The following is an 18,735-nucleotide window of genomic DNA, read 5'->3' on the forward strand; positions in this document are numbered from 1 at the left end:
TAATTGTTGCTTGAAGCTGCCATATAAGTGTGTGTGTCTCTCTATGCTCCCTTTCCCCTCTCTTAAGGAAAATAATAGGGAATGTAATCTGACGCCTCAATGTACTGGCAGTCTGTCTTGCTTTGGCCATGAAGGATTTCATATTTTTGTTTTTCAATTTGATGTTGAGTTCATGAGGCAAGGGAAGAAGTGACTCATAAGTGGAGAAAGAAGCAGATCTCTCGGATAAGATATATTCCAAAATTCTTAATTTTTACTTGTATTATTGATTCATGCAAAATTTGTTGAAATGACAATGGCCATTTATGATGATGGAAAGCAATATCTACAGGCTTTCTGTGCTGAATCAAATTAATTATTCATGGTATTTTATCTTATTTTTGTAGATTTGTACCCACAGGCCACCATGAATTGGGCACTATATTAAATTTAGTGTAAAACCTAAGTAAATGATCTACAGACGCAGGAAAGAGAAAATCAGAGGAGCAGGGATAATCATAATCTTGCCATCTTCTGTGATAGACATTATGGGGCCGGTTCATTATGGCTGGTGTTGCACACAAAAGTCTTAATGAAGGTGCGTTGTAGATTTTTATCAAGTGCGTTGTGAATTAGGATACACTGATTTCATCAAGTGGCATCTTCTTAATCAAATGCACCTTTGTGTGCCTTGCCAGAAATGTTACTCCAGTCATGGAGTAGAGTAACATTTCTGGCATAACTTACTAACTTTTGAAGAATTGGCCAGACGGGCGACCTGATGTCACCTGGTAGAGCTGAAGGGGACGGAAAAATTCAAAAGTCAAAAAAAAAATTGTCCAACTTAGGGTTGGCAAAAATTTTGTGACTTTTCAAAGTGTTTTACACAATTTTTCTGACGCAAACACTTTGATGAATAGGCCTCTATATGTGACAAATATGAAACGTTCTGGAAGTTGGAGCAGATCCAAAAAGCAATAAGAAGAGTTCTCAATAAAATTTTAATTAAAAAAAAGAGATGTGTTTTAATTATGCAAATTGTACACAAAAATATTTTGCCTCATGTTTGACTTTCTAATTTCCAGCCTAGCAGTAAAACGTTGCGATAACTATATCCCGGCGAGCCAATCATAAGTTTGGAAGAAGTTTGAGGTTGTTTGTGTTTTAATTTTTTCCTATTTTCTTATTATAGTATGCTGAGGAATTTGACCTGCGTACCTTGCCTTTGGCTACATATTATGTTCATCTCTTTGCAATATCGGCATTCATTGAATTTTCTGTCTTATCTAGTTTCTCTGGGAAGGCTGGAGATATACATTCTAGAAGCAATATCTATTTTCAAGCATCAAATGCAGTTGGGATTTCCTAGAACCATTTTACTTGGTAGGCTTATTGAGTATAATCACAAAAATGGGTTGCTTGTGTTCAATACATTGATTTCATCTCATTATTTTAGTTTAATATGGATTTAATTAAAATGTGAGTAAATGTGATTTTCAAGTCATATGCACTGAATTTATGGTAAGTCAATCTTGATAAGATTAAATCAGCATTTAGAAGAACTCTAAAATGACATTAAGTGCAAGTAATTAAAATGGTAAGGACTTTTCTCATGCTTTCAGTAACCATGTGAATGCATTCATCTATGAGCTCCAGGCGATTGCATAACTATGAGCTCATGTGCTCACAGTCCATTTATTAGGCACAACAGTGCATGCTGGGAAGAACTAGAGCACATGTATGTCAGAGCTGAGCCCGCTGCACACATAGCGGGAGCCGGTCATATTGTACAGCCAGCACCTTCATCAGGTACGCTCCCACTGGCGTGCCGGTCTGGATGCCCATTGGCCCCTGCAAAGTGATCAGTGGGTGCTGATGTTTTGTCATTAAGGCCAGGGCCCCCCATCATCATCATCTTTGTGCTTCTAAAAAAGCCCAGCTTGTGATTGGGCTTCATAGGAGATCGCTAAACTCACTATGATCAAACGATCATAGGTTCAAAAGAGAAAAAAAGTGAAATAAAAAAACAACATTTTTTTAAATATTAAAACATTAAAATGAAAAATTAAATCTATAAAAATCAAATTCACATAGTCATTCACATAGAGACTGTTAAGCAATAATTTCCAATAACTATATTATAATACCTTAAAGGTTAGTTATCATCAGCTTATAAGGTGTTTTACGACATATGTTGACTTTTAATAAATGTAAAGAACTAACCTTCCATTTATTCATATATATTCATAATTCTTCCATAAACGGTTGCACTGTATGTTTGAGATACTATTAGAAAATATCCAATGAACGCTGTGCTCAAAAGTTGTGAACAGAAGCCAATTCAGCAGGACAATTGCATTACATCATATTATTTCCATGGTAGATGTCACCCAAAAGTTTGTAAAGATATAATTATATCAAAGATTATCCTAGTACCTGAAATATCTACTTACATTGATTATTTTATAAAGGCTTCAGAATCATTTGTGAAAGGAAATCTGTCACCAGGTTTTTGCTACCCCATTTGAGAACAGCATGATGTACAGACATAGACCTTGATTCCAGAGATGCCCATTGCCCAGAGACTCCAGTTCAAAACCCTAACCATGGCATACAAAGCCACCCACAACCTGTCTCCTCCATACATCTGTGACCTAGTCTCCCGGTACTTACCTGCACGCAACCTCCGATCCTCACAAGATCTCCTTCTATACTCACCTCTTATCTCCTCTTTCCACAATCGCATACAAGATTTCTCCAGTGCATCCCCCCTTCTCCGGAACTCTCTACCCCAACATATCAGACTCTCGCCTACCGTGGAAACCTTCAAAAGGAACCTGAAGACTCACCTCTTCCGACAAGCCTACAACCTGCAGTAACCACCGCCCCACCACATTACTGCATGAACTCCTCTACCCTCACCTACTGTATCCTCACCTATCCCTTGTAGACTGTGAACCCTCACGGGCAGGGTCCTCTCTCCTCCTGTACCAGTCGCCGACTCGTTTTTGTTTAAATTATTGTACTTGTTGTTTACTATGTATACCCCTTTTAAACATGTAAAGCGCCATGGAAATAATGGCGCTATAATAATAATAAATAATAATAATAATGTATCACTTACTGAGCTGCTTGCTGCAGTTTTTATAAAACCACATATTTATCTGTTGTACATCTAGCAGTTCTCTGAATGCTGAGCTCTGAATAACCCCGCCCACACCAGTGATTAACAGCTTTCTGTGTACACTGTACAAAGGCAAAAAACTGCCAATCAGTGGGGACGGGATTATACAGAGCTCATGAATATGAAAGACTACATAGCAACATGTAGTCTAGTCCTCTAGTGATAATATCATGCTAATAAAACTGTGATTTATTAAAACTACAGCAAGCAGCCCAGTAAGTGACACATCACTGGAATCAGGTCCTCAGTCTCTATATTATGCTGCTTTTAGATTAAGTAGCAAAAATCTGATGACAGAATTCTTTTTAATCTTTTTTTTTTCTTTTAGAGACAATATTTCCTGGCCACTTACAATGAATATCTCCTAGGGCCACAAAACATGAAAACAAAGGGGTTGTCTACTTTACATGGAGAGTTACAAAGCTTGATTTTTTTTTCTAGCGGACACCGGTCATCAATATATTGTTACAATAATAAGGTTAAAATATGTAAATTAGGATAAACTTTACCAGTATCTAAATTTTTAATCTAAAGGTTTTTCAGTATTTTCTTATTGGATCTCACCAGCCAGAAGATGGTGATCTATGGGCTTCACCACTAGTTGTAGTATATGGCAATTTTTTTTTTTACTTATCTTGATTGTTGTCACCTGAACCCAGCAGAGTCTTAAAATACTTAGAAAAGAGTGATATCACTAAAGCATAGATCAGTGCAACCAGAGATCCTTGGAAAGAACTCAAAGGTTACAGTTTGAGAAGCACTGGACTAGACCATCATAAGATAGCACAATCGGGAGAATTACACCTGACTACGTCATCACTGCTCCAATTTATGATTGGGGTAATGAGCCACTAAGTACATTGAGGATAACCAAAAATACAACTCCCCTATTCTAGAGGGACATCTTAAGTACAAGGGGGAGATTTAATGAGCAAAGTGCAACAGAATCCTGGCACAAACTGAACCTAAAAGATGTGGTACATGGCTTGAGTCAAAGTCAAGACACTTTTTGCACTTTCCTCAATAGTTTTGAAAACTGTCTTCAAAAAGAAGAGAATTCTTAAAATGACCCACATTTATAAAGGGCATGCTCTAGTTTTATGTGCATATTAGAGAAATATAATACGCCAACAAGGAGGAAGAAAAGATGTCAATATGCCAAGAAGATGCACCAAAATGATCATACAGTGGGCGCCTCTGTGATGGATAGGATTCAGTTTATGGTATAGTTTTATCCTGTCTAAATTTAGGACACAAATAGTAAATCTCCACTGGATTTCTATTTAATGCATAATTCTCCTCCGTCTCGTAAATGCTGCCTTTCCTTAATAAACAGTAACACCGTGGAATTAAAAGGCTGCAGACAAGAGGTATCTGTAGGTAAGAGCCGTAGTAATTAGCTACTCTTATAATTAGCACACGTGTATGTGCATGAGAAGGGAAAGCGTTCATTTAAGAATTTACAGTAAATATCATTTATCAAAATATCCAGTCGGGGAGAATGGAGCTACATTTAATTCCACAAATGCAGCTATTGAGATAAATAGCTATAAAAAAAACTGATGAAAAAGCACATAACGTGCAGAGGAAATTCATCATTGAGCTCAAGGCAAAACACACAAAAAGGAACATATTTTTCTTAAGGTATTTTTAAATAGTTTAATTGGAATCGCTTTATAACAATGATAGGTACAAGGGAAGTTGTAGTTGTTGAAAGTATTGTTTACCATGACAATTTGTCATAAGCAGATGGTATGAAATAGATTAGATGCTTTGCATTCAATACTTTTCTGCAAAGACTCTGTTAACTCAGCGATAAAATGAGAAAATAAATATAATGCAGACTCGAGTTTCATGTAATCCAAGGTCCAGTTTAAAAGAATCTTAAAAATGGAAATATTTATTATTATTGAGAATGAAGAACATATTTAAAGGGGTGTCAATATGGACCTTGGAGCCATCCTTTATGAGCCAGAGAGGCTTTTCATTTCAATGTCACAACCACAGTTGCAACAAAAAAAGAAGAGGCACAAAATTAAATTATGTGCCCAATGGTCGCATGATTTTCAGGCATCACAGAGGACAGTTTTAGACTCATGCACCAAGATGCAGCGTATGCGATCACGCGAATATGAGAAATTGTTCACACCTTCATACAATAACAGATATTAAGGAAATGCAACTGTCTAATGAGTTAGATATTTGGCGAATGTTACACATACAGTAACGAAAACCTCAGCGAGTATGGTAATTTGAAAGAGATTTCAAAACTATTTTTATTAAGTAAAAAAGGAACTAAAGCTTTTTAAAATTGCTCTAAAATCCAAGCATATAATAATTTAAAATAAAAATCGAAAGGAATTCTCTTAAGTGGAGCCAAATTTGAAGAGATTTTCTACTTGCTCAATTCATTTCCATGGACAGTGATAACACAGCAATTGTAGTATGCTATAAAAAAAATCTACAGGCAGCACAAGACTTAAAGGCTCAAGCAGACGTCCATGCAACACGGTCAGAGTACGGACTGCAGTGCACTGACTGGCCACCGGTCTCCTGAGCTACGCGTGACAGTCTCAGAATTAGAAGTCACGCTCATGTTGGGAGTCTCGCGGTCCATCCTTGCATTGTGGTCCGAGCTCGGATCTTGTTGCACAGACGTCTGCATGAGCCTTAAAGAAATATTACAGGACCTTAACATTGATGACCTATCCTTAGGGTGGGTCATCAACATCAGATTGGTGGTGATACAGCTCTCGGCTTCCCTATCAATCAACGGGTCAAAAAGCCTGTGTTGCATTGGAATTGGTACAGCTTTGCATATTGTGTAGTAACAATGAATGGTACTGCAGCTGTCACCTATACAATAAATAAAAAAGTTTTTTGTCCACAACCGGGCAACCATATCTTAATCAATTTAGGAGCCAAATTAAAATAAAAACAACGGATTCTCATATCTGCAGAAGCACCATTGCAGCGATGCCAGCACCACTATTCCCGGCGGTGACGTGACTTTGGTGTGTCACGTGTCAGCTGCAGGTCATTCCATGGCGGATGTCCATTCTGATGAAATAGTAAAGGCTGCAGCTGATGAGTGGCTGCTCAAAGAAGGGAGATGAGTATACATTGTTTTTATTTTAATTTTGGTCCTGAATTTATTAAGCTGGGGTTTTATGGTTGTGGACAACCTCTTTAATAGAGACACTCACAGTACTATTTAGACCACAAAACAATGTGCCGTGCTGTACTTGAACTAGTCTCGACACTCCACAGCTCCATCAATCAGCATATTGTTGGGGGTGCCAAGAGTCATAGTTCCACCGGTACAATATTGATATTGATCACCATCCTAAGGAAATTCAACTCACACAGATATGTAACCCACTAATTGTACTAGAGATGTGTCGTAACATGACCTGTGCAAAAGTAAGTTGGATAAGATCTTCATAGTCTATATAAAACTATCACCTTCAAATTTTAACTTTATACAATCAAACAGTGACAAAATCAGTAAAAGTGTCCAATCAACTTAAAGGGGTTGTCCACTACTAGGACAATCCCTTCTCAACCTGAATGTTTGCCCCGTCAAAATGAAAACACCTACACTCATCTCTGGTGCTGGCGCCATTCCAGCAGTGTCGACATTTGCATTTCCAGTGTTCACGTGAGGTTGTTCTATCACACGAGCCCTTCTCCTAATCAGTGCTAGCTTCACTGTCTCTGTCTTTGTATAAATCGAACATCAAGGGGACATCATAGAGCAGCCACAGACCTGACCTACTGTTGATGTTCAATTCGTACGAAAGTGGGGTCAGGTAGGTGCTGATTAGGTGCAGGGCTCCCGTGACATAACAACCTATCGTGAACCCTGGGAACACGAGAGCCGACACCGCTGGACCGGTGCCAGCACCGGAGGTGAATATAGGTGTTTTTATTTTAATGGATGCAAACATTTGGATTGAGAAGGGGTTGTCAGAGTAGTGGACAGCCACTTTAAAATATGATCTCTGTGTATCCAACCTTACAATACATTTAAACACACACTTCATGTTTTATTTAAAAACCCATCAAACCAAAGTTTAGTAACTAAACAACATGTGACTTATGTAACAGACATAACATGCCATGTACCAAGTTTGTAGAAATGTTACTGCGTGACGCCCCGTTATGCTGCAAAAAATTCTTCCTGTCTCAAAGTATCAAATTATACCACTTCCGGTGTCTCTTACAATGGAGTCTCTTCTCTTTACAGATTTAATTGTCTTGGTTAAGCAATTGCTTAAAGGGAACCTGTCATGTTATACATGCCGTCTGATCTGTGGACAACATGGTATATAGAAGGAGAAGTTGAGCAAAATTATATATAGTTTTGTGGGAAAGGATTTAGTACAACTTGAATTTTATTCATTGATAATCATGGTGTCTGTACGTATGAATCCAGTGGGAAGTCCTACTCAGTGATTGACAGCTATCTCTGCACAGTCCTAAAGGAAGACTGTCAATCACTGAATAGGACCGAACACTGGACTCATATGCGTACAACCACCAGGGAATGCAATAAAAAATGCAAGTTTACTGAAACTTTGCCCATAAAAATGTATATTTATTTGATCAACTCCTCCTACGTGACTCAGGGACACATCGAACCATGTATTGTAAGGCGAAAACACTCCATTAAAGCTGTATGCCCCTTTATTAAATATATGTGTAGGCATTGGGATTTGCAATAGTAATATAAAAAGGATGGAAGCCATATGTTTATGTTAGGTGCTTTTATGTTACCAAGCTGATCCATCTGTGAGTAAGAAGGGAATATGTCAGATGTTGATAACAGCGAATCCTTTATTATAAGCTTCGTTGTGGAAGGTGTCTACATGGATATGTAGCCTTTGGCATAGTTAGAGGGATGACCCATGGATACCGAGGAGAGGGGACCCTCTGATCGGTGAGCTAATGGAAACGCGTGTATAGTGAGTGCTATGACCAGACCGCAAGGAATGTACAAAGCGGCACGTGCGCAGTGATATGGAGGGGCTGCGCTTTGTTTCATGTTGAGCGCTGGACTTGTGTGATGTCTGAGCAGCCTCCTTGCACATGCGCAATAGCGGCGTAAGCACCACTACGGGTAGCAGATCCCAGGCCCCGGCAGGAGGGGCGGACATGCGCAGTATATGCGACAACACCTCTAGTGGTGAGATCGCAGGCAGTGCAAGCGCAGCTCGGGGACAGGAGGCTACGCTAGCCCTGTAATCTATGGGTAGTGAAAACTCCAGGGCTCCGGGGGGAGGAGCAAACATGCGCAGTACACACGAGGATACCTCTAGTGGTTAGATCCCGGTTAACGCAGGCGCAGTTTGATTGAGGGACAGGAGACCATACTGGCCCAGGAATAAGAATTTACCCTGAATTAGGGAAGTAATACTATCTGGATATGGCACGGTGAGCCTTTATATGGAAGGGGATGTGATGAAGGAGTGTAGCTCTCTGCAGGATGACTGGATCTTCTCCTGAAAAACCAACAGGGAAACGCGTCGAGGAGCACCCTAACATTTTTGCAAGATAAGTTCTACTTTTTCCCTACATGTTATGTCATTATCATGTAATGGCAAGTGTGGCAGAAGTATCTGTCCGCCACCCCAAAGCAATAGCTGTGGGTCTATCAGTATTAAGAACTACAGCAGTGCAGCATTTATATATAGGGTAGAAAAGTGTTGATATCACTTTAGCTTATCTTGCGGGTTGTACCCTTGATATGTGTGTGTCATTTATTCATTGAATGTAGTTTGGGGGGCTGGATCTGCATGATCCACCAACATCAGATATGAGTATGTACCCTCTAGCTACGTTTTCCTGCCGTTTTTAAGAATAAGTAACTTGCTGCTTACAAGGTGTTTTTTGATTAACCCCATACTAACATTTTGCATATCCAGTGGCAAAAATTTCTTCTATCGCCTCTGGTGTGTGTGGGGGGAAGTGACCATATAGGGCCAATATCTGTGTACCTACAGTGGTGGCCAAAAGTATTGGCACCCCTGCAATTCTGTCAGATAATACTCAGTTTCTTCCTGAAAATAATTGCAATCACAAATTCTTTGGTATTATTATCTTCATTTAATTTGCTTGCAAGGAAAAAACACAAAAGAGAATGAAGCAAAAATCAAATCATTGATAATTTCACACAAAACTCCAAAATGGGCCAGACAAAAGTATTGGCACCCTCAGCCTAATACTTGGTTGCACAACCTTTAGCCAAAATAACTGCGAACAACCGCTTCCGGTAACCATCAATGAGTTTCTTACAATGCTCTGCTGGAATTGTAGACCATTCTTCTTTGGCAAACTGCTCCAGGTCCCTGATATTTGAAGGGTGCCTTCTCCAAACTGCCAATTTGAGATCTCTCCACAGGTGTTCTATGGCATTCAGGTCTGGACTCATTGCTGGCCACCTTAGAAGTCTCCAGTGCTTTCTCTCAAACCATTTTATAGTGCTTTTGGAAGTGTGTTTTGGGTCTACTTTTGTCTCATCTGACCAGAGAACATTCTTCCAAAATGTTTCAGGCTTTCTCAGGTAAGTTTTGGCAAACTCCAGCCTGGCTTTTTTATGTCTCGGGGTAAGAAGTGGGGTCTTCCTGGGTATCCTACCATACAGTCCCTTTTCATTCAGACGCCAACGGATAGTACGGGTTGACATGTTGTAACCTCGGACTGCAGGGCAGCTTGAACTTGTTTGGATGTTAGTCGAGGTTCTTTATCTTGCGTTGAAATCTCTCGTCAATTTTTCTTTTCCATCCACATCTAGGGAGGTTAGCCACAGTGCCATGGGCTTTAAACTTCTTGATGACACTGCGCACGGAAGACACAGGAACATTCAGGTCTTTGGAGATGGACTTGTAGCCTTGAGATTGCTCATGCTTCCTCACAATTTGGTTTCTCAAGTCCTCAGACAGTTCTTTGGTCTTCTTTCTTTTCTCCATGCTCAATGTGGTACACACAAGGACACAGGACAGAGGTTGAGTCAACTTTAATCCATGTTAACTGGCTGCAAGTGTGATATAGTTATTGCCAAAACCTGCTAGGTGCCACAGGTAAGTTACAGGTGGTGTTAATTATACGAATTAGAGAAGCATCACATGATTTTTCAAACAGTGCCAATACTTTTGTCCACCCCCTTTTTTAGGTTTGGTGTGGAATTGTATCCAATTTGGCTTTAGGACAATTCTTTTTGTGTTTTTTCATTGAAGACAAATTAAATGAAGATAATAATACCAAAGAATTTGTGATTGCAATCATTTTCAGGAAGAAACTGAGTATTATCTGACAGAATTGCAGGGGTGCCAATACTTTTGGCCACCACTGTACCTGCACTAAGTCACATTTTTATGGGCACTTTATTTGTGTTGTTTGTGTCATGTTGTGATTATTAAAGATTATCTTTTATGTAAAAGGGTTTTTATTGTCAGACGTTAGATTATTTTCCCTTTATTTTCAATTAAGACCGTGTAATCTGACTCAACTCCTCCTACTCTAAAGAATCCTGACTGCAGTTCAGATACATTTTTCAACATGACATATTCCCTTTAAATAGGTACATTGGAAAAACAGGACAGTAGGTCCTACCCATGAAACCAGAGGCAGTTATGGAAGATGATTACCAGCCCTTGGCTAATTGGTAGGATACGTACTTGAACTAGTGGATGGGATGCAGATCAGTAAAGAGAAGCTTTTGTAGTGGAATTTAATGATATATTAAAACATAACATAGTTAAACTAAATTCCAAGTTGATGATGGCAGCTGCGGGGAGTGACTGAAGTGCCAGCCCCCTGACCATGTTGTGTTTAAAGGTGATAAAAGGAGCAGGGGTGAGTAACAGCAGCCCAAGACCCTCAATGACGTTCCGTTTAAGGGTGATAAAAGGAGCAGGGGTGAGTAACAGCAGCCCCAGACCCTCGATGACGTTCCGTTTGAGAATCCCCAGTGCATGCTGGGAGACTCAAACGGATAGTGGAAAAAAAACAGACATAGGAAGTTAAAATACAGAAGGAATGGCTATGAATTTTTAATTGATGTATGTTACAAAAGTAGCTAACTTTCAAAATTAAATTGTTAGATATTGAACATTAGGTTCACTGTTAGGTTTCAGACAACCCCATTTTCTGTTTATTGCAGCTTGTTAGCTTTGCAGTGTAGACTGGGTCAGGGTAATTTGATGATGCAAGTCTAAATATCAGCTCTACTGTACTACTGATATACTCACACACTCCCCTATGCAACTCCCCTGTCACTCCTGGTTTCCCCAGAAAGGGAGATGTGCAGTTGCTCAAATCAATTTGGTGTGGAAGTGAGTAAGAGACAATGGTGTCTGCACATCTAGACCTTGACCAAGGGCCCTTGTACAAACAAATTGCGAAGGACGGCAGTACCCCAGTTGAATTCCAGAAAAAAAACATATATATAGTATATATCTATCTACAGTATGTATAAATATATATACAGTACAGACCAAAAGTTTGGACACACCTTCTCATTTTTCTGTATTTTCATGACTATGAAAATTGTACATTCACACTGAGGGCATCAAAACTATGAATTAACACATGTGGAATTATACCGTATATTCCGGCGTATAAGACGACTTTTGAAGACTGAAAAATCTTCTGTCTAGTCTGGGGTCGTCTTATACGCCGGTAATGCTTTTGAACTTTCAGAAATTGACATGCGGGGATACTCTGGGGGTGTTAATAAGCTGCCGTGGCCGTATCCCTGCCATGTCGGAGTTAATATAAGGTGGAGGGAGTTAAAATACGGCGGCGGTAGGTCCAGACAGTCAGCGCTTCTGTGCTGAAACTGACACATCGCTGCGTATTCCCAGCTCCGGACACAGCGCAGGGCTTCTGTGCCGACAGCTTTCACTTGTCACAGAAGCGCTGCGCTGTGTCCGGAGCAGGGAAGTTCGCATCGCTTCTGTGACAATATATGAAAAGCCGGCAATTCAGCAGCGGCATAAGCCGGCACCCGACAATTTAGAATAGAAAGAATAGAGCATCACACATAGATTAGATAGATAGAAACATGTCAGTCACATATATATGAAGTACAGTGACAGTATTGCTTACTGTACTTGTCATTTAGTGTAAAGGATTTATTAAAACAAATAATAGTGTTTTCGTGCACCGTCTCTTTAAAAAAGCCGGCCGGCAATTCAGCAGCGGTACCCGACAATTTATAACAGACAGAATAGAGCTTCACACATAGATTAGATAGATAGAAACATGTCAGTCACATATATATGAAGTACAGTGATAGTGTTGGTTACTGTACTTGTCATCTAGTGTTAAAATAAAGGATTTATTTAAAAAAAAATTGGCGTGGGGTTCCCCTTAATTTTAGGCTCTAGCGGAGGTTAAGCAGACAGCTGGGGCAGATGTTTGAAGCCTGGGAAGGGGGTAATACCCACGGAGCTTCCCAGGCTACTAATATCAGCCCCCAGCTGAATACCTAGCCTTTACTAGCTATTAAAATGGGGGACCCCCCCAAAAAAATGACGTGGGGTCCCCCCTAATTTAATAGCTAGCAAAGGCTAGGCAGACAGCTGGGGGCTGATATTAATAGCCCAGAAAGGGAGCCATGAATATTGGCCCCCTCCCAGGCTAGAAACACCAGCCGTCAGCCGCCCCAGAAATGGCGCATCCATAGGATGCGCCAATTCTGGCACTTAGCCTCGCTCTTCCACGCTGCCCTGGTGCGGTGGCAGGGGGTAATAGGGTTGGGGTTGATGTCAGCTTATAATGCCAGCTGACATCAAGCCCAGGTTAGTAATGGAGAGGCGTCTATAAGACACCCCCATTACTAACCCCATAGTAAAAGTTAAAAAAAACACAAACACCCAGAATAAAGTCCTTTAATTGAAATAAAGACACAATTCTTTATTGTTCTAAATTAAACCATACTTACCATCACGCCCATTCCAGCTGAAGCCAACGATCTCCTGCAATAAAAGAAAAATAATAAACCAACATCATCCTTACCTTTCCATGGTTCCCACGACAGCTTCAGCTCTGCTACATCGAGATGACAGGCTGGACCGCAGCAGAACGCCGCCATCCAGCCTGTCATCCCGCAGACACTGAGAAGCACAGGCATGCTTGCGCTCTGCAGTGTCTGGCTGTGACGGCATCCAGATGAGCCGACAATGAACTCAGCTCACCTCCTGGACGTCCGTCACTGACAGCGTGGGAAACTTCTACTGCGCATGCGGGGAGCAGGAGAATATTCCCACGCTGTCAGTGACGTGCATGAGGTGAGCCGAGTTCATTGGACATGATCTCGGCTCATCTGGATGCCGTCACAGTCAGACTCTGAGGAGCACAAGCATGCCTACGCTTCTCAGTGTCTGCCGCATGGCAAGCTGAACGGCAGCGTTCTGCTGCGGTGCAGCCTGTCATGTGAATGTAGCAGAGCTGGACCGGTCCTGGGAACCATGGAAAGGTAAGGATGAGGTTGCTTTATTATTTTACTTTTATTGCAGGAGATCGTTGGCTTCAGCTGGAATGGGCGTGACGGTAAGTATGGTTTAATTTAGAACATTAAAAAATTGTGTCTTTATTTCAATTAAAGGACTTTATTCTGGGTGTTGTGTTTTTTTTAATTACTTTACTAGAAATTCATGGTGGTCATGTCTAATATTGGCGTGACCCCATGAATTTCGGGCTTAGAGCCAGCTGATAATGCCAAGCTGGCCCTAACCCCTTTATTACCCAGTGAGCCACCGCACCAGGGCCCTGGATGAGTTGGGTACAGCGCCAGAAGATGGTGCTTCTATGAACGCGCCATTTTCCGGGGTGGCTGCGGACTGCAATTTGCAGCGGGGGGGGCCCAGAAAGCTTGGGTCTCCCTGCGCTGCAGATTCCAGCCCCCAGCTGCCTAGTTGTACCTGGCTGGACACAAAAATAGGGCGAAGCCCCACGTCTTTTTTTTTAAATTATTTCATGAAATAATTAAAAAAAAAGGGCTTCCCTATATTGTTGTGTCCGGCCAGGTACAAATAGGCAGCTGGTGGTTGGGGGCAGCCCGTTCCTGCCTGCTGTACCTGGCTGGACACAAAAATATGGCGAAGCCCACGTCAACATTTTTGGGAAAAATTAATTACAAAATTAATAATAATTTAGGGACTGCATCTTTATTAACCCCTCAATTGTCATTTAGTGTTAAAATAAAGGATTTTTTAAAAAGAAAATTGGCGTGGGATCCACCATCATTATAGTCTCTAGCGGAGGTTAAGCAGACGGCTGGGGCAGATGTTTGAAGTCTGGGAAGGGGGTAATACCCACGGAGCTTCCCAGGCTACTAATATCAGCCCCCAGCTGAATACCTAGCCTTTACTAGCTATTAGAATGGGGGACCCCCCCAAAAAATGACGTGGGGTCCCCCCTATTTTAATATGTTTATGAGTGACAGTTTTCCTGCTATATACCTGCATGTCATAAGAATTTAAATTAAAAAAGGACCATGTTAAATTCAAATCTGTTTTTTTTTAATTTTTACCGGTATTTGGTATGCGTTGGAAAAGGGGTAGTCTTATACGGTGAATATATCCTAAACTCTATATTTTAACAGGAAAGTAGGGGGGTCGTCTTATACACCAGGTCGTCTTATACGCCGGAATATACGGTACTTAACAAAAAAGCGTGAAACAACTGAAAATATGTCTTATATTCTAGGTTCTTCAAAGTAGCCACCTTTTGCTTTGATGACTGCTTTGCACACTCTTGGCATTCTCTTGATGAGCTTCAAGAGGTAGTCACCGGAAATGGTCTTCCAACAATCTTGGCCCTTTTTCCTTAACTCTGCGGTCCAGCTCACCCCAAAACATCTCGATTGGGTTCAGGTCTGGTGACTGTGGAGGCCAGGTCATCTGGCATAGCACCCCATCACTCTCCTTCTTGGTCAAATAGCCCTTACACAGCCTGGAGGTGGGTTTGGGGTCATTGTCCTGTTGAAAAATAAATGATGGTCCAACTAAACGCAAACCGGATGGAATAGCATGCCGCTGTAAGATGCTGTGGTAGCCATGCTGGTTCAGTATGCCTTCAATTTTGAATAAATCCCCAATAGTGTCACCAGCAAAGCACCCCCACACCATCACACCTCCTTCTCCATGCTTCACGGTGGGAATCAGGCTTGTAGAGTCCATCCGTTCACCTTTTCAGCGTCGCACAAAGACACTGTGGTTGGAACCAAAGATCTCAAATTTGGACTCATCAGACCAAAGCACAGATTTCCACTGGTCTAATGTTCATTCCTTGCGTTCTTTAGCCCAAACAAGTCTCTTCTGCTTGTTGCCTGTCCTTAGCAGTGGTTTCCTAGCAGGTATTTTACCATGAAGGCCTGCTGCACAAAGTCTCCTCTTAACAGTTGTTGAAGATATGTGTCTGCTGCTAGAACTCTGTGTGGCATTGACCTGGTCTCTAATCTGAGCTGCTGTTAACCTGCGATTTCTGAGGCTGGTGACTCGGATAAACTTATCCTCAGAAGCAGAGGTGACTCTTGGTCTTCCTTTCCTGGGGCGGTCCTCATGTGAGCCAGTTTCTTTGTAGCGGTTGATGGTTTTTGCAACTGTACTTTGGGACACTTTCAAAGTTTGCCCAATTTTTCGGACTGACTGACCTTCATTTCTTAAAGTAATGATGGCCACTCATTTTTCTTTACTTAGCTGATTTTTTCTTGCCATAATACAAATTCTAACAGTCTATTCAGTAGGACTATCAGCTGTGTATCCACCTGACTTCTGCACAACACAACTCATGGTCCCAACCCCATTTATAAGGCAAGAAATCCCACTTATTAAACCTGACAGGGCACACCTGTGAAGTGAAAACCATTTCTGGTGACTACCCCTTGAAGCTCATCAAGAGAATGCCAAGAGTGTGCAAAGCAGTCATCAAAGCAAAAGGTGGCTACTTTGAAGAACCTAGAATATAAGTCATATTTTCAGTTGTTTCACATTTTTTTGTTAAGTATATAATTCCACATGTGTTAATTCATAGTTTTGATGCCTTCAGTGTGAATGTACAATTTTCATAGTCATGAAAATACAGAAAAATCTTTAAATGAGAAGGTGTGTCCAAACTTTTGGTCTGTACTGTATGTTTAGTATATTTATACACAAACATGTATAAGTATACATAATAAGCGTGTGTGTGTGTGTATAAAATTGTAATTTATTAAATTATAATTATTTAATGGGCAGCTTATAATTTTTTTTCAGGTTCTTTTGTCCGTGCTTCATTTTTCATGAGTACATAATGTAACAACACATGAATAGATTAGCAAGCCACCCACCTTTTCTTCATCACCAAGACAATGCCCAGGAAGATGATAACAAAGAGAAGAATTCCTGCGATGACTCCAGCGATTTTCACAGTGTGATCTGACTGTTTTTCAGGTTCAGGATCTGGCTTACGAGTTGCAGAACCTAAATGGATCATTCATTTACAAAGAAACAAAAGACAAGTTTAATGAATTGTTGAATAGAATGGTAATATTTTAAAATACAGTATTACAGAATGGTTCATCCAGAAATGAGAATAAATATATCCTTCCTCATGTTGATTAGTATAAATCAGAATATAAAGCTTTAAAACTAAACATACAATTCTGAATAAAAGTGGACATAAGATGTCGGCATTGGTGATGTACAGGTCAAGTTCACTAATTCCATGAAGAAAAATTACATCTGCAATTTAAGATGATGGAAAATCATCACTAGTTAGCTCCACTATCTTCGATGTGCAGAACTGCTGGATGGTTCCCAGTGTTTTGATCTGAAAAATTCTCAGATGGGCAAATCCTACAATTCTGGATCATTCACCGGCACCCGCTCTGTTTAACCAGAGTGAGAATGAAAATACATTGGGCAAGAAATTCTGAAATGCAGGAAACCTTGGCAGATGACCCTTAGTTTTGCTAGTTGGGAACACATCAAAAGATCCCTTCTGATGTACTTTGCATGAAGACATATTCCTTTACAAGTCTGATAAAAACAGAGCTCGCTTTTATGTTTTTTTTTGCAACAAACCAGCAAAATACATTCTGAGTCTGTCAACCTCACATTAGAAATCCTACTGCAAATGTAGACGATGTGCTACCAGCAAAATAAGAAGGAAGGAATAGAAAGGTCACGGGACGTCTTTCTCACAGATATGAGTATTTTCAATTAAAATATATCACAATTACAATGCAATATTACTACTAATAACATAGATTACACCAAAGCAAACACCACACTGTCCACCACCTTTTTCCCAAATACATCACTTGCCATGATATTTGAAGATATCATGTTGCAGATGTGATTTCTATACATTATAAAACAAGGGATCCACTTGTAAATTGAGAATAAGCTTATTCTAATGTGATTACAGCATTGTATAATAGCTATGAAACATTATGGTGCCTCCCACTATTATTTTAACATAAGAACCCAACTATGAATTTAAAAATGAAATAAATAATATATTAAATATATAACTTATATATATATATATAATTATATATTTAATAATATATTAAAATAAATAATATATATACTAAAAAGTAGTTAATGCAAAAACAGTCAATTAAAGGAATCGGTCGCCTTTATTTTAACAGACTGCACAGCTCTTCTGTCCACAAAGCATTCCCAGTTTTTTTCAACTGAAGGAGAATGATGGATAGGTCTGTTTTTCATAAAATTATATCTAGAGTGGGAGACCATCCTCTATGAAATCCATGTTTATGAGACAATTCTTCATGCTCAAGTTGCCTCTTGAACAGCTCATAGTCTCCTTACAGTCTCCTTAGTTTCTGGTTGCTTGAAGGGGGGAGGGGGTGAATGCTCCTCATTGGGTGATTGCTCTGGTCTGGAGCTTCATTCTGCTAGTACACGTTATTGGTCTGTCAGTGTTTGTTCTGAGTCTGCACTGTTACCACTATATTTACATGTAGAGATAATGAGGACACTGAACAAGCACATGGCTTAGTGAAAGCCATGCTTAAGAGAACTTCCCTGGGAACCGCTGATGCTGGGTGCGGTGGGGGGTGGGGTCTTGGAGGGAGGGAATGTGATTGAATAGGACTGATACAAGCCATGTCAGGAGCTGATCGAAAAGAGGAGGGAGGTGAGCTGATAATTGCTGTATACAAATCAATGGGCTGGACAGAGCTGACTGCAATGTTAGAAGTTAATGCCTTTCCTGGAATTTAACTACTATGCACCTGGCTGAGCTCCAAGCTCTACACTATGTAAGATAAAAGCTCTCAATGCAGGAGAATGACAGCATATAGAAAAATCATGTCAATTGCAAACTTGCTGATTTTCATGCTAACTAAGCCACATGCCTCCAGGCTCTGACTGACATGTCACTATTGTTTCAGTGACCTGCTTTCCATTCAGAAGATTTCACGCAAGTTCCGTCATTGCCTGGGGTCGTCCCCTCAGAGGGGGCGAAGCAGGCGCAGATCAATAGCTGGCTCTCACATCGTCATTAGGACCTTACTGTGCATGTACCACCTCAAATCTCAGAAGGCAAACCAGGTC

General features: G+C 40.5%; 1 protein-coding gene across 5 annotated transcripts in view; it reads right to left on the minus strand.

Moving 5' to 3' along the window:
* Window positions 1-18,735, minus strand: part of PTPRM (protein tyrosine phosphatase receptor type M) — an 810,930-nt gene that overhangs the window by 268,401 nt on the left and 523,794 nt on the right. For all 5 annotated transcript variants that reach the window (XM_073679060.1, XM_073679055.1, XM_073679056.1 and 2 more), the window contains one exon: window positions 16,500-16,632. In XM_073679060.1, coding sequence (XP_073535161.1) covers window positions 16,500-16,632 — 133 coding nt within the window. The remainder of the gene's footprint in view (window positions 1-16,499; window positions 16,633-18,735) is intronic.

The sequence above is a fragment of the Phyllobates terribilis genome, unplaced genomic scaffold (assembly GCF_046119375.1).
Source record: "Phyllobates terribilis strain yellow unplaced genomic scaffold, ASM4611937v1 Scaffold_4__5_contigs__length_816908805, whole genome shotgun sequence".
In the NCBI taxonomy this organism is placed as follows: domain Eukaryota; kingdom Metazoa; phylum Chordata; class Amphibia; order Anura; family Dendrobatidae; genus Phyllobates; species Phyllobates terribilis.